Source organism: Protomyctophum parallelum (genome assembly GCF_964188405.1).
Source record: "Protomyctophum parallelum genome assembly, chromosome: 10".
NCBI lineage: Eukaryota > Metazoa > Chordata > Actinopteri > Myctophiformes > Myctophidae > Protomyctophum > Protomyctophum parallelum.
The window spans coordinates 35,596,794-35,611,180 of NC_139704.1; the positions used below are offsets into that span (position 1 = coordinate 35,596,794).

General features: G+C 46.9%; 1 protein-coding gene across 2 annotated transcripts in view; it reads left to right on the plus strand.

The window, feature by feature from the left end:
- cep170aa (centrosomal protein 170Aa) overlaps positions 1-14,387 on the plus strand; it is an 84,111-nt gene that overhangs the window by 56,673 nt on the left and 13,051 nt on the right. For both annotated transcript variants that reach the window (XM_083775144.1, XM_083775145.1), the window contains exons 11-15: positions 493-900; positions 3,002-3,321; positions 9,117-9,224; positions 11,121-11,238; positions 11,838-13,565. In XM_083775144.1, the coding sequence (XP_083631270.1) occupies positions 493-900; positions 3,002-3,321; positions 9,117-9,224; positions 11,121-11,238; positions 11,838-13,565 (2,682 nt within the window). The remainder of the gene's footprint in view (positions 1-492; positions 901-3,001; positions 3,322-9,116; positions 9,225-11,120; positions 11,239-11,837; positions 13,566-14,387) is intronic.

Here is a 14,387-nt window from a genome sequence, read left to right on the forward strand (position 1 = left end):
TATGGTTTTGTTTTTAATTTATTCCTTTACACTGTTGAAAGACAGAATGAAAATCAAGACATTTTGACCTGATATTAAATTTGTTATATTGCTGTAATATTGGATCATTTCACATTATTGCTGTGTAATGTATGGTGACACCTACAGTGCTGTGCTGGATTTGTTTTTGAATAATCTTTGGGCCGGGAACCCCTTTTGGTGTTTTAACTAAGCATTATGTTATACTTTAGCTATTGAAAAATAGCAGATCTACAAGAAAAAAAAAAGAATGCGGCACAAATCTTTGAATATATATTCTTTCAGAGTGAATGTTAAATGGGTTAAACACAAATCTTCTCCTTTGGGGGGATCCCCGGCACACAAAACCTTTTCAGACGGGAGTCTACAATACGTCCTTGACCTTGAACACCTATAATACAGTACAGCGTGGTGTACTGTATATACCGTATGACCACAACCCTTTCTCTGTGTGTGCCCCCCCCCAAACAACAGGCAGCAAGCACGAGGACGGCACGCAGAGCGACTCGGAGAACGGAGTGGGCCTGCGCTTCGCCGGTCGGCGCCACGCTCTGGAGGAGCGCCTGAGGGCCGCACACAGCCAGGCGGGGGCAGGAGGAGGGGGAGGAGGGGGAGGAGGGGCCAACGGTACGGTAGCCGGGGCCCGAGCCGCTGGGGCCCCCCCGGGAGGAGGAGGCCCTCGCACGGCCTTCATGATCGAGTTCATCGACGAGGAGAACCCACGCAAGCGCCGCTCGTACTCCTTCTCCCAGACGTCGCCCCTGGTGGTGGGAGGAGGAGGAGGGCCCAACGGAGGGGAGGCGCTGCTGTGCCCCCAGCCCCCCGCTCACCCCAAGGTGTACAACATCTCCACCTCGGCTACCGTCAACAACGCAGACTCAGGTAATCTATACTATAATAGAGCGAATGTCTGAGTGTGTGAGTGTGTGTCCGACCGCATTATCTCCTCATTATCTCCTCATTGCCTGCACCAATCGCTCCCACTTTTCACACAGGCATTGACCATATGAATATGGAGGGCGTGACGGAGCCCTTTTTTCGATTTGACACATTAATGATTATTAATTAATTTATTAGTTAATTAAAAACGCATGCAGTACCCCCCGCAGCCACAGGGCGGCAAAACTCCTCTCCCCAGAAATCACGTGTCACCAGTGAATTGCATTTTGGGACGGTCACTGATTAATACTGGGACACAGTTTTCCGCGTAACTTCAGTTGTTTCGCCTGCTGTCAATTTTGCTCGCGAGTTTGCTCGCAATAGACAGCGGGCGAGCGATCGGGATATTTCCAACCCCCTTACGCATCGACACAATTACTACATACAACAAACAACATGCCACGAAGAACAGCCTCAAGGACCCTAGCGCATTCTTCCACGCACCTATACCCTTTTTCACACCGCCCCCAGCCAACACGGAGGTTGTGTGTGTGTGTGTGTGTGTGTGTGTGCAGACTACTTTCGCTGTGAGCATGTGTGTGTGTAAACTACTTAAGCTGTGAGTGCGCACGTTCGTATGTGTGCGCGTGCGTCATCGCGTGGCCGTTTTCACTTTTCAGTTAGCTATAAACACAACACGAGATATAACTGTCTTGAACATAAGCCACACACACACACACACAGCGTGAAGTGGCTACAGCGCACGCTCTGGTGAAAACAGCTAATCTACAAGCTCACAACATCACAGGTTGCAAAAGCCATGAGTTCTCTCAAGCCAAAGCTCACAATTGAGACCGTTTTGGACGCAAATCCACCTGCAAATTGGATCTGTGCGACTGTCCATATATAGCTGCATGTCAAACTGGGGGTCCTTGATACTTTTCAAATGGGGCTCTGTGGGCTAATAAGTGTAAATGCTGCGGTCCTTGCTCTTGCCATGAAAACGTTTCCCTACCATGCATTTGGAAGAATACTTTAATGTTATACTGCTGTTTTTATTCATAAAAAACCACACACACACACACACACACACACACACAAATATATTATACAAGTTGAAATATATCAGAACGGGTAAGGACTAGTAATAATAATAATAACAATAATATCTCAAACTTATATATAGCGCTTTTCTGAGTACCCAAAGACGCTTTATATGGGGGGGTCTTTGAGAACAACACAGATAAAAACAACTTTAATAGAAAAAAAAAAAAAAATCACTAGAAGCTAAAAAACATTAAAAGACAGTGAAAAGGGTTAGCTAGGGAAGGCAATGTTGAAGAGGTGGGTCCTGAGGGCGGTTTTTGAAGGTTTGGAGGGTGGGGGCATCTCTGAGTGCCTTCCACAAGGTTGGGGCAGCAAAGGCAAATGCTTTGACATTCAGTGAAAATGGATCTACAAGCTGGATATTTTGGCCAAAGAACTTTGGTGTATACTAGACAGAAAAAAGGAGGGGACAAAGGATTAAATTAATGCTCCTATTTTATTCTCTCTTCTATACCGTATTAACTTTAAGCACAGTGCAGCTCTTTGTGATCGGCAAAAGTGTAGACTCGGCTGAACTGGACAAAATTGCTGCATACATTTTGAGTATTCAAACACCAGCAGACAGTGCTGCGTCTGCTTTTGAGTCAAGTGCAGTTAAAGTATTTCTTCCTCATGCACTTGGAACCCTATTTTAAAACCCATTCTGGGGCGGGAACCCCTATTGGTGTTAGCATTATGTTATGCTTTAGCTATTTTTTAAAAGCCGTTAAAATGTGGCGCAAATCATTGAATATTTGTTTTGATTTAGAAGCCTTTTTTTTTTTAAATCAACCTCAGTCCAAAATGGGTTAAGTCATAGTAAAATGAGTTGCATACACATAGCGCTGCACTGCAGCGACGTGGGCATAAGGGCTACGCTTGCATGCGGGCTCCTTTGTCTAAGACAAATGTCTTCCCCGGGAGACAAATAATAAAGAACTTGAACTTGAGCACTAGCTGCTTTGCTTTGACTCTGTCTCCTAACACGTATATCTCTCGCCTGGTGTTCTTCGTACAGGTCGGGGTCCGATGCCAATATCGGCCACCGTGGCCGCAGGCGCTCCCACGGCCGCCCGCGTGCTCCTCAAGCAGAGGTCCGAGGACCAGAGCGTCGGACAGCAGAGCTCGGCCTGCAGCACGGGGGGCCTCCAGACGGGAAGCCCCTCCAGTCTGGCCAGTCCCGTCGAGGAGGGGGCTTCGGACAACGGGGCCAACAACGGAACCACGACGACCACCAGGGGAGAGGCGGAGGACGGGGGGAGCGACAAGGGAACCTACACCATCGAACTGGAGAACAGAAACCCAGAGGAGGAGGAGGCCAGGCGCATGATAGACAAGGTGGGTGTCATGGATGTAGACAGAGTCGAACCCAAGTGCAGAGTAACAACAACAAACAAGAATAGTGTTTAAGTATTTAATAAAGGAATAAGGCGGATCTTACACTGAAGTAGTAGGCAGGAATCAGGCAATTGCAAAATGACAAAGTAGTCAAAACAGGAATCCAGGGACAAGCAACCACGACAACAAACTATGAACTGACAATGAGAGTCTGTGAAGAGTCCAGTATTATAGGAGCAGGTTGATTGTCAAAGTGTTCACAGGTGGGCTGACGAGGGAGTTGAAGACAGGTGTACTGTGTAAATGGGACTGCAGTGTGGTGGAAATGAAATGTGGGAGTGGCCATGGTGGAGTCACAGACTGAGGGGGAGAGAGAATGTGACAGTGGGAGAGGTTGTGTATTTTATTTTAGGCTATACAGCAGGGACAAGAGTCTGATAGAAGTGTTACCTCATAACCCCACCGCATAGTACATCCAAACTACACGTTTAAACCATAGAGGAATGTGAGAAGTATTGTAGTTCTAAAAAAGGATCTAAAGTAGATCCAGATCTGTTTACACCGTACATTTGGCACTTCTTGGGAGTCCATCTTCAGAAAGTATACAAAAGTAAGCACATCCGAATAATAAATACCAGGTAACTGGACAGAAAAACACGCAAAACAACATGTAAGTTAATGGGAGGCATTGTCCAGGGTCAAAGTCGACCTGCTGCACATCACCAGTACACAATGGTATCAAAATATATCATTCTTCCACATCATGTGCTGATCTACCTCAGTGTTTGTCAACCCATGGTTAATTCAGTTGAGTTGTGATATGTCTTGGCATGAACAAAGGGCATCCATAACCACATAAAAACCTAGTGTTTAAGTGTCCCTATTCTGAGGCCAACGTTTGGTGAACAAAGCCAATCTATTTTTGGCAAATAAGATTTGGTGTAAACTCGGAAAAAGTATAGGGCCAATAGAGCGGTCAACTACATAGGGTTTCAGTAGTTAATAGAATATTAGCCTCGGTATCCAGGCTTTTATTTTTTCTAGACCAGAAAGCACGCTGGCTGGGCCGAATATTTACATGTTAGGGTGGTTTGTGTGTGTGTGTGTGTGTAGACTTGCACAACTTCCCCACTGCCACTACTACCACCACAGCACAGCTGGTAGAATTATTTATGTTTTAGATGCATATCAGTGCTGTGTTGTCGATGGAACATGTGCAACTGATTCAACCTCAATCAATGTGCGTCTATGTCAAAGGCACTTCAAATCGCATTTGTAGATCTGCCTTTCTCTGCCAGGGGTTTTTTCTTGTGTAAATAATGGATGGGATTTTGAGTTTAGTGAGAGTAATTCAAACCATATGAACCTGTATTCTGTTATACTCATGGAATAGCATGTGGAAATGCACATGAAGCCACTTAAATCTCCTGTGAAAGAGAGAGAAAGAATGATGACTTTAACCCATTTTGGACTGAGGTCGATTAAAGAAAAAGGCTTATAAATCCTAATAGTTTTCTGAAAAACCCACGTTTCTATGTCAGTGGTGCTGCTCAACCTTTTTCATGTCAAGGACCCCCAGAAATATCTCTACACAGACGCCAATCTGAAAATATGTAGTTCCAGGGACCCCCCCATGCAGAACCAAAGATTTGAGTTAAAAACGTTCACTCTGAAAGAATATATATTAAAAGATTTGCATTACATTTTCGCGATTTTTCAAAAATGGCAGACCTACAAGCTCGTAGCGCGGCACTCGGTGGCGCGCTATGGAATTGTAGATCTGCTATTTTTCAATAGCTAAAGTATAACATACATAACACCAAAAGGGGTTACCGTTCAAAATGGCTTAACTCCCCGCCTCTGATGAAACTCAATTTAGGTTTGGACTCTGCTCCGCATCACAACCAGTCACCTCCAATTCCTTTTGACACCCCCTGCTATGAGAATCACTGTGGAAAGCCTCTCGTCCTGATCTGAACCCACATTGTTGTAGCTATTGTTGTTGTATTTGGTTAAATGAACAGGAAAGTTTGTATTTGGAAAAAAACTATTTCAGTGCAGTATTGCCGACAGCATATAGGCTACAGGAGAGAGAAGGGCTCTGGTTGGGATTTGATCCTAGTTCAGCAGGGGTTTGTTCATCGGGACGCTACGATTCGAAGCGCAGTGAAGTTGATTCTTGGCACAGCATGTCTAACAGTACCTCATACACAGTAAAATCCAGTATTAATCTATCTGTTTTAGTGACTACTTCTTCAAATCAAACAGTTGGAAGTAGTGCTATGAGGCTGAGCTGTCGGCAGGAACGGCATGACGCGTTTCCAATCAGATCCAGAAACGTTCTTATTGTAGTTAAGGTGATTTATTGACAAAATAAACAAGGTCCAAAGATATTGAGCCTAGAGCTCACCCCCATTCTCTCACTGAATGCCCCTGCCCAGACACACAGCTGACATAAGTAAAGTGATTGGCAGACACACAGCAGGAGCTCATCAATCAGGTAAGGGCTGTGGCACATCAAAAACCCAAGCGTGGGGAAAAATAAACAAATAAATAGAATAAACAACAAAATGTATATTTTGGTTCCTACACTATCCATTTGTTACTCTGAGATTGTACGAAATCATAAAATGTAATTGTGTACACTCTCAGAGTTAAAACCCATTTTGGGGCGGGGACCCCTTTTGGTGAAAAATCAAAGAACGACTGACATAGAAACAGAGCTTTTTCAGAAAACTGTCAGGATGTAGAAGACATTTTTAGAATCTGATCTCAGGTCAAAATGGGTTAAATTAACATGGGATTTTAGAGTGGGATGTAATAACACAGCTGACCTAGTGAGTGGAAGAGTAGCCACTTTGATTGATTGATTGATTGATTGATTGATTGATTGATTGATTGATTGATTGATTGATTGATTGATTGAAATATTTACAGTTTGCAGAATTACAGTACATTTCAAGCACAAACTCAATACAAAGACTGTTAACTGTGAGTGGACGACCCAATTAAGCATTACACTTGTTTACAAGAGGGTCCACCGTGTTCAATTCATCAAAACATTTAGAGACGTACACTTCTATATAGCCAAAGAACAGAACAGGAATTCATCATAAAAGGAGGTAAAAAGGGAAAAGAAACATATATACAGTGAGGGGAAAAAGGGGGGCGGTGGGGGGGATTCAGATTTTACGGGGGCCAGTTTCGAATTGCAGCCGTCCGTAGGTGCCCTTTGAGAGCGGTTTTGAAGGAGTCAAGGGATTAACATGTCTTAATGACTGTTGGTAGGGCGTTCCACATTTTGGTGGCATAGGAGCGAAAATAATTTAGTCCCTTGTTTGTGCCGAATCTGGGTTGTACATGGTTAGTTGCGGGTGTGGACTTCGTTAACATAACACTAAACCAAGCTATGTGGCCCGGGGTTGGATTCCTTGACCACCACCACGACTCCGTCCTCTGACAAACCTATACCAGCAAAACTAATGCTTCTCTAATAGCCCTGGGAGAGTTTCTCCATCAAACACTGCCCTCTTGTATTAAGCAACGCTCCAGGGAGCCTGGAAAAGCCACCCAACCCACTGCACGCCCACAGCCGGCCAAACATGTCTCCGAAGGGGCAGGGCAATGAGACGAGTGAGAAGCAGTTATAACAATGCTAGGTTAGGGAAGCTATTTGACTGAAAATATATACCGGTGTATATATATCAGCTTAAATACCCATGTCAAAATTGCCTTGCAGTACAGTGAAAATTACTGGTTTAACAGAAGGAAATGTATAGTCTAGCCAAAAAGAAAGTTTTGTAATTATTAGGCTGTTATAGAGCCTCTCAACTATTCATAGACACGTTGTGCTTAATTATATGCTTAGTTGTGCGCTCGTGATGCATGCCAAGAAACAGCAGATCTACAAGCTCACAGTGTGTTTGCATAGCGTTGACGGTCGACAGCGTGACGTTAGTCCCATGACGTCACGTCACCCTACAAAGTATGGCGCACAGAGCATTAGTGCAGTAATAGTTAGTATACATCATTAAGAATATAAGAAAGCATAAGAAGAAGGTATCTATAAAGACAGGCTTTAGACTCAAACGTGACCAGCTCCGTTCCCTCCCCACAGCTCCTAAGAAGAAACACAGATCCTTAGGCTATGAGGCCTCCCCGAATACGAGCCCTTATAGACTCCTTTACTTTACTTTATTTGTTTATTTGGACAGGACAATCAATGCATATTATTGGACGTCACATGGACGTAAATACACCGGATATAGCACAGTTGCTCATTTTCATCCGCAGTCCTCACAGGAAACACGAAACGGAAAAACAGACGGTCAAACAGTGGAATACATTTACATGACATTACATAGGGAACACAGCATAAAAAATAAATACACCTAAAATAATCATAAATGGTTGCAGCTTTGGTTTTCAAGCAACCATTTTTTCTTTCTATTTCTTTGACGGTTCCCTGCTATACGTACAGGAGGAGATCTCGGTTACACAGAGCAATCAAAGCAATGTGTTGTTGTGAGCTTGTAGATATTGTGGCTATTCTTGGCCCCGTGACACCGGCATGCACTTAACGTATAAATCTATAATAAAGGCTTTAGTGGAGGAGGGCATGTCGGTGCATTTCAGGAAGCCCATTTTACAGCCAGTGAAGATGATGAAGCAGATATAAGCTAAAAGGTCTATACCGAGCTGTGTCTTTAAGAGAGAGAGGCCTTGGATTACTAAAACATAGAGGGCTCAGTAACCAGCATGGTTGTACTTCAGTCACTTTTTACTGCATTCTAAAAGGCATGTGTTGTTATGCTAATAGCTGTAATTAGCTGACACTCTAATTGGCACTCTGCCTACAGCGCCTGGCTCTCGCTCGCTTCCGCACTCTCCATTTTGTTCTCTTAAATGAGCATTATGTCGTGTGTGTGTGTGTGTGTGTGTGTGTGTGTGTGTGTGTGTGAGTGTGTGAGTGTGTGTGTGTGTGTCTCTTTTATGCACACATTATTGTGTTTTCAGGTTGCCATGGCACTTACCTATCATGTACCAATGCATCGCTTGAATTACACAAAGAAAGAGAGAGAGTTTGCTTGCTTGCTTTTGCGGTAGGAGTCTATGATGACATGGGTTTACGTGATGAAGGGCATCATGCCATTGAATCAGCTTTTCGTGACAAAGGACCGTCGGAGTTGTGCTTGCAGTACTTGGAAGCGCTGTGCAACACATACTAATGTAGTGGTTCTGTGGTTTCACACACGTGGACATGAACTGACCTGAGATCAGATTCTAAGAAAGTCTTCTACATCCTGACAGTTTTCTGAAAAAGCTATGTTTCTATATGTCATTCGTTCTTTCTGATTTTTCAAAAATAGCAGATCTACAAGCTCCTACGAGCTTGTAGATCTGCTATTTTTCAATAGCTAAAGTATAACATAATGCTTAGTTCAAACACCAAAAGGGGTTCCCGTCCAGAATGGGTTAAACCCTATATATTTCATCGTAGGACTTTAATGGCAAAAATAGCTCATTGGTAGATCTGTTATTTTGTTTGGTGGGGGGGGGGGGGGGGGGGGAGTGTTGAAAAAAATGGCACATATATAAATACATGCTCAAAACATGGTCATCAGATTGAAAGTAGCAAACACACACACGCACACACACTATACACACACACGCACATGCACACACACACACACACACACACACGTATCAATACGAGAAGAAACAATGTGTTTTTGAGATGATTTCCTTACAGTGTCACCCCCGTCCTGTTGAAATGCCCCCCCCCCCTCCCACAGGTGTTTGGAGTGGACCAGAACCAGAATCCAGACTCCTCTGTACTATTACCATCTGAGCTAAAGGCAGGGTTGGGGAGAGTCAAGGAGACTGGAGACAAAACAAAGGAGGTAGGGTGTCATAACTAAAACAATCTCTCTACAGTTCCCATCCATTTAATGAATGCTGTTTTCTCTCTCTCTCTCTCTCTCTCTCTCTCCTTCTCATTGTTCCTTAACACCATCAGTCTATGACTCACCGTGGATCTATTTATGTCCATTGCATCTGACATAACCCATTTTGGGGCTTGGAACCCCTTTTGGTGTTAGCATTATGTTATGCTTTAGCTATTGAAAAATAGCAGACCTACAAGCTCGTAGCGCGCCACTCTGTGGCGCGCTACGAGCTTGTAGGTCTGCTAATTTTGAAAAAACATCGAAGAACCACTGACATAGAAACGTGGCTTTTTCAGAAAACTGTCAGGATGTAGAGGACATTTTTAGAATCTGATCTCGGGTCAAGATGGGATAATCTTGTACTATACGTTCTACATTGGGGGACGGAACGGAACCGCATTTACGCAGCTAGGGGGCTGCAGAGACAATTTGTCCGTCCCGCGGGGAGTTCCGTATATATGCGGTTTCTTTCCCTCTGAAGGCGAGGCGAAGGGCTGCGTTAACACAAAATAGAGCACTTGCGTGAAAAAAATAGATTCACGTGGCAGAGCTTACGGCACAACCTGTGTACACCGCAGCTGGGTTCCATTGATTATAGTGGCATCATACCGCGTTGCAGAACCAATTCCATCCCCAGTGTGGCCCGGCCCTGTATACTGTATCTCTTAACCCATTTTGGCCTGAATAAAAAAAAAAAGTCTTCTAAATCCTGACAGTTTTCTGAAAAACCTCATGTTTCTGTATATCAGTGGTTCTCAATATTTTCATGTCAAGGATGCCAACTGTATTTGGCCACCGACCCCCACCTGAAAATATGTTGTTCCAGGGACCGACCCCCCCCCCCCAGAAGCACAGATTTGAGTTAAAAACTCACTCTGAAAGAATATATATATTCAAAGATTTGAGGCACATTTTCACGATTTTTCTAGCAGACCTACAAGTTCATAGCGCCGCGCTATGAGCTTGTAGATCTGCTATTTTTCAATAGCTTAAGTATAACATAATGATTAAAACACCAATAGGGGTTCCCGCAAAAAAGAGGTTCACTTAACATGCCTTCATAATGTACAGTATACATTGTATACTCCAACGCAAAAGAAAGAAGTCGCTATACCTAAAACACCATTCAAACCAGCCACAGCAGAGATCTCTCTCTCTCTCTACTGTACGTCGTACTGTAGTTTAGAATGTGAGGAAGATGAGATTAAAGACTCATGGCCCGAGCCGTCTAATGGGGACTCAGACAGTCATACTCCTGCAGCTTTGAACCCTCCACTGCCTCGCCTTCTCAGGCGGTGGGGGGGGGGGGGGGGGGGGAGACCAATCGAGTGACCTAGATCAGGACGAGATGACAGACCATGCTCTGCCCTCCAGGCGACTACTTCTTTTAACGTGAAACGCGATGCACTGTGACAGGCTTTTTACTACAATGTTATAGCAAAGAAGAAAGGCGTCGTCGCTGTTAAGGGTTCTTAATCTCTGGTCAAATGGTACAGTACATGGTACAGTACATGCTGTCCTGGCCTCTGTGATCCTGGTGGATGGTTATTAACCCCTTCCCACTGTGCGAGGAGACGAGAACAAGGCGTCAAAACGCTGACCAAATAAGATGTCTGAAATGAATCGCCATGTTTGATGGTTACGTGAGTGTGAAGAAGCACAAGTCTGGATTTTAAATCTCAGTCAGAGTATGTTTTTTTTCTTCCCAGCCTATACAGTACGTCCATCCGTACACACTGTTGCTATGCTGGATCATTGCAACTAGTCTTCCTGCTCATTTTTGACTGGTCTCACTCACCCCACATCCCCCCTTCCTCTCTCCCCCCCCCCCCCCCCCATCCCACCCCCCAGGCTCATGCTGGTGAGACTGGCTGGGTGTCTCAGTGGGCCAGTCTATCCGCCAATCACACCAGGACGGACCCCGAGGGCTCTGGAGCAGAGACGCCCGCCTTCCTGCACAAGGAGAGAGGTACAGTGTACGCAGTCAGGGGAAACCTGACACTTCAGAGAAATGAACCCGTTCTGACCTGAGATCAGATTCATACGAGGTTTCCGCACTGGACACACACTGGTCTGATTAACCCATTCTGACCTGAAATCAGATTCTAAGATCTAAACTAAGATGAAAAATGTTCGTCGACTACCTTTTTTCCGCTGACGAAAACTAAATGGAAACTAAATGAACACTAAGCTATGATGACTCTAACTAAACTAAGACTAAATATACCGACAATTTCGTCAACAAATAAAAACTAGACAAAAATGTCTAGGAAGGGACTAGTGGACAAGAGATCCAGTAGAAGTGTAAAAACGGTCATTGCGACAGCATCAAGGCCCGCCAAAATACAATTTAGTCGACTAAATCAACTGTAGATTTAGTCGACTAAAATCTCATGACATTTAGTCTACTAAAACTAGACCAACACTGAAACATTCCAGGTGACTAAAATGTGACTGAAACTATAAATGAAAACTATTGAAGAGACTAGGACTAAAAACTAAAGATCTAAACGTGCCGCCAAAAACGACACCGTTTGACACCCATCTGTCATCTCGATGTCTCCACAGAAACGGACGCGTTCGAGTCGTCCGTGCCCGGCCTGAGCGACCACCGCAAACGCAGGACCCTCCCCCAGCTCCCGGGGGTGGACGACCCCCGGGGGGGGGGCAACAGACCCGGGGCCAACAAAGCGTCATCGGTCGGCCTCCTGAGCCGGTCCGAGATCGGGGAGAAGCAGGACACGGAGCCCCAGGAGAAGGAGAGCCACCCCAGAGGGCACAAGGGCGACGGCGAGTCCCTGACGCCCCTGGAGGAGGAGGAGATGACGGGCGTCAAACGGAAGCCGAGCTCCACCACCTCCTCCCCGTCCAGACCGCCCCATGCTCGCACCTCTTCCTCCAGCGCCGAGCGAAAGAAGAGGTCCGAGGAGAGGAAGGCAGGAGGAGGAGGAGGAGGAGGAGGTGGGGAGACGGGCGGCGAGGGGAAGTCGTCAGGGGGGAAGCCTCTGGTGCGCCAGGGCAGCTTCACCGTCGACAAGCCCAGCGCCAACGTCCCCTCGGAGCTCATCCCGCGCATCAACCGGGGCGGCGGCGGCGGGCGCGAGCGCAGCGACTCCGCGGGCAGCATGGACACGGCCACGCTGCTCAAGGACACGGAGGCCGTCATGGCCTTCCTCGAGGCCAAGCTCCGGGACGAGAACAAGACCAAAGCCAACGGCCAGGGCCGCGCCGCCGGTTCCATTTCCCCCGAGTCGGACGTGGACACGGCCAGCACCGCCAGCCAGGTGACGGCCGGAGGAGGAGGAGAGGCGGAGAGGATTAAAGCCACCGGCAGCGTGCAGAGCAAGCGGCGCTCTCTGAGCAGCCTGCACCGCGAGAAGAGCAACGTGAGCGCGGTGTCCTCCAGGACCGGCGCGGCGGTCAGCGCCAGCGCCCGCGAACGCCTGGAGAGGAAGACCAAGAGCCGAACCGCCGCCACGGCGGAGGCCACGACGGGCCACAGGAGCGACGGTTCGCGACGAACCACCGTCCAGCCGTCCACCTCTTCCAGGGCTCGCCAGGCCTCCCTGGACCTCACGGACGACGACCAGACCTCGTCCTTCCCCATCTCCGACGTCCTCTCCTCGGACCAGGAGACGTCGTACTCCGGCCCCGCGTACTCCGGCCTGCGCGGCTCCTCCCACCACCACACCACCACCACGGACGACCTCCTCCAGTCCAAGCTGGACGGCGGCGGCCGCTCCGTCAAGAGCTCCTCCTCCTCCAAGACCGGCCGCACCACCACCCTGCAGGCGGCCACCACGTCCTCCCTGGGCAAGCAGCAGCAGACGGCGGCCTCCTCCCTCCCGCAGCCGCGGCCCACCAGGGCCTCCCTTCTCCGCCGCGCCCGCCTGGGGGACAACACCTCGGACACGGACGTGGCCAACGACAACACCGACAGGATGTCGGTGGCCTCGGAGGTGTCCACCACCAGCTCCACCTCCAAGCCGCCGTCCGGCCGGAGCAAGGGCCCGTCGGCGCGCCTGGACATGCTGGCGCAGCCGCGGAGGAACCGCGTGCAGGGGGGCTCCTCCATGTCGTCGGCGCGCAGTGACTCGGAGTGCATGGCGGCGCCGCTGGGGGGGCGGGGCTCCGCCTCCTCCTCGTCTCAGCGCCTGTCCACGGAGACGGCGCTGCGCCTGGGCCTGCGCTCCTCCACGCCCACGGAGAGCCGGCTGAGGATGAGAGCCAACAGCGTGTCCAAGCTGACGGAGGCCAGGAGCAAGACCACCACGTCGGGATACTGCTCTCCCACAGGTGAGCGAAACGATGACACCCCCCTGTGTAGTGTTGTGTGTTTACCAATAGGGGGTGCTGTTGTTGCACCACTCGCTTCAGACTGGTCTGTTTTTTTTTTACTATAGGGTTTTACGTTCTGTGTTTAACTAAAACTCTCGTAGGGTTTATTTTAATGCCTTCAAATACTATACTATAACGTTATGTTTCTAGACACTAAAAGGCTTAAAACATGCAGACTACTTGTCAACAGGTTTAAAATAACTCTTCCTCGGACGCGTTCTACGACATCAATGATGGCTAATTAACATTGCAATCGTGAATTTCAAGCCGTATTGTGCTTCTTTATTTTAAACTTGAATTGAGTGTGCGGTTAAAAGAAAATCTAAAACGCTATAGGTTGATTTGTAGAGATTACCTTGTTGAACAAGACATATTAAATAATCATCAATAACATACCAAACCAAACCAGTCCTCATTCCAGACCAGTTTGTCCTTTTTCCTTGCCACAATTTTATAAGAAGCAACAAATACAATGTATGGTTCTCTGGTAAGAATAGGGAGTTAATTAAACTCAAAGCTCAACTACTTACGCCTTGTATATTTTGTCATACGACAATGTCTGTAATGACAATGGCTAAATCAGACTTTCTTATTCAGGTTAGGTCAGAATCAATTATTGGCCTTTGAATAATATAATGTATACTGTATGTATTGTGGTGTGCGTTGTGGAGTATAATAATAATAATAATATCTCAAATTTATATAGAGCTTTTCTGAGTACCCAAAGACGCTTTACATGGGGGGGCTTTACAGAGGTAACAACAAATTAAAAACAACTTT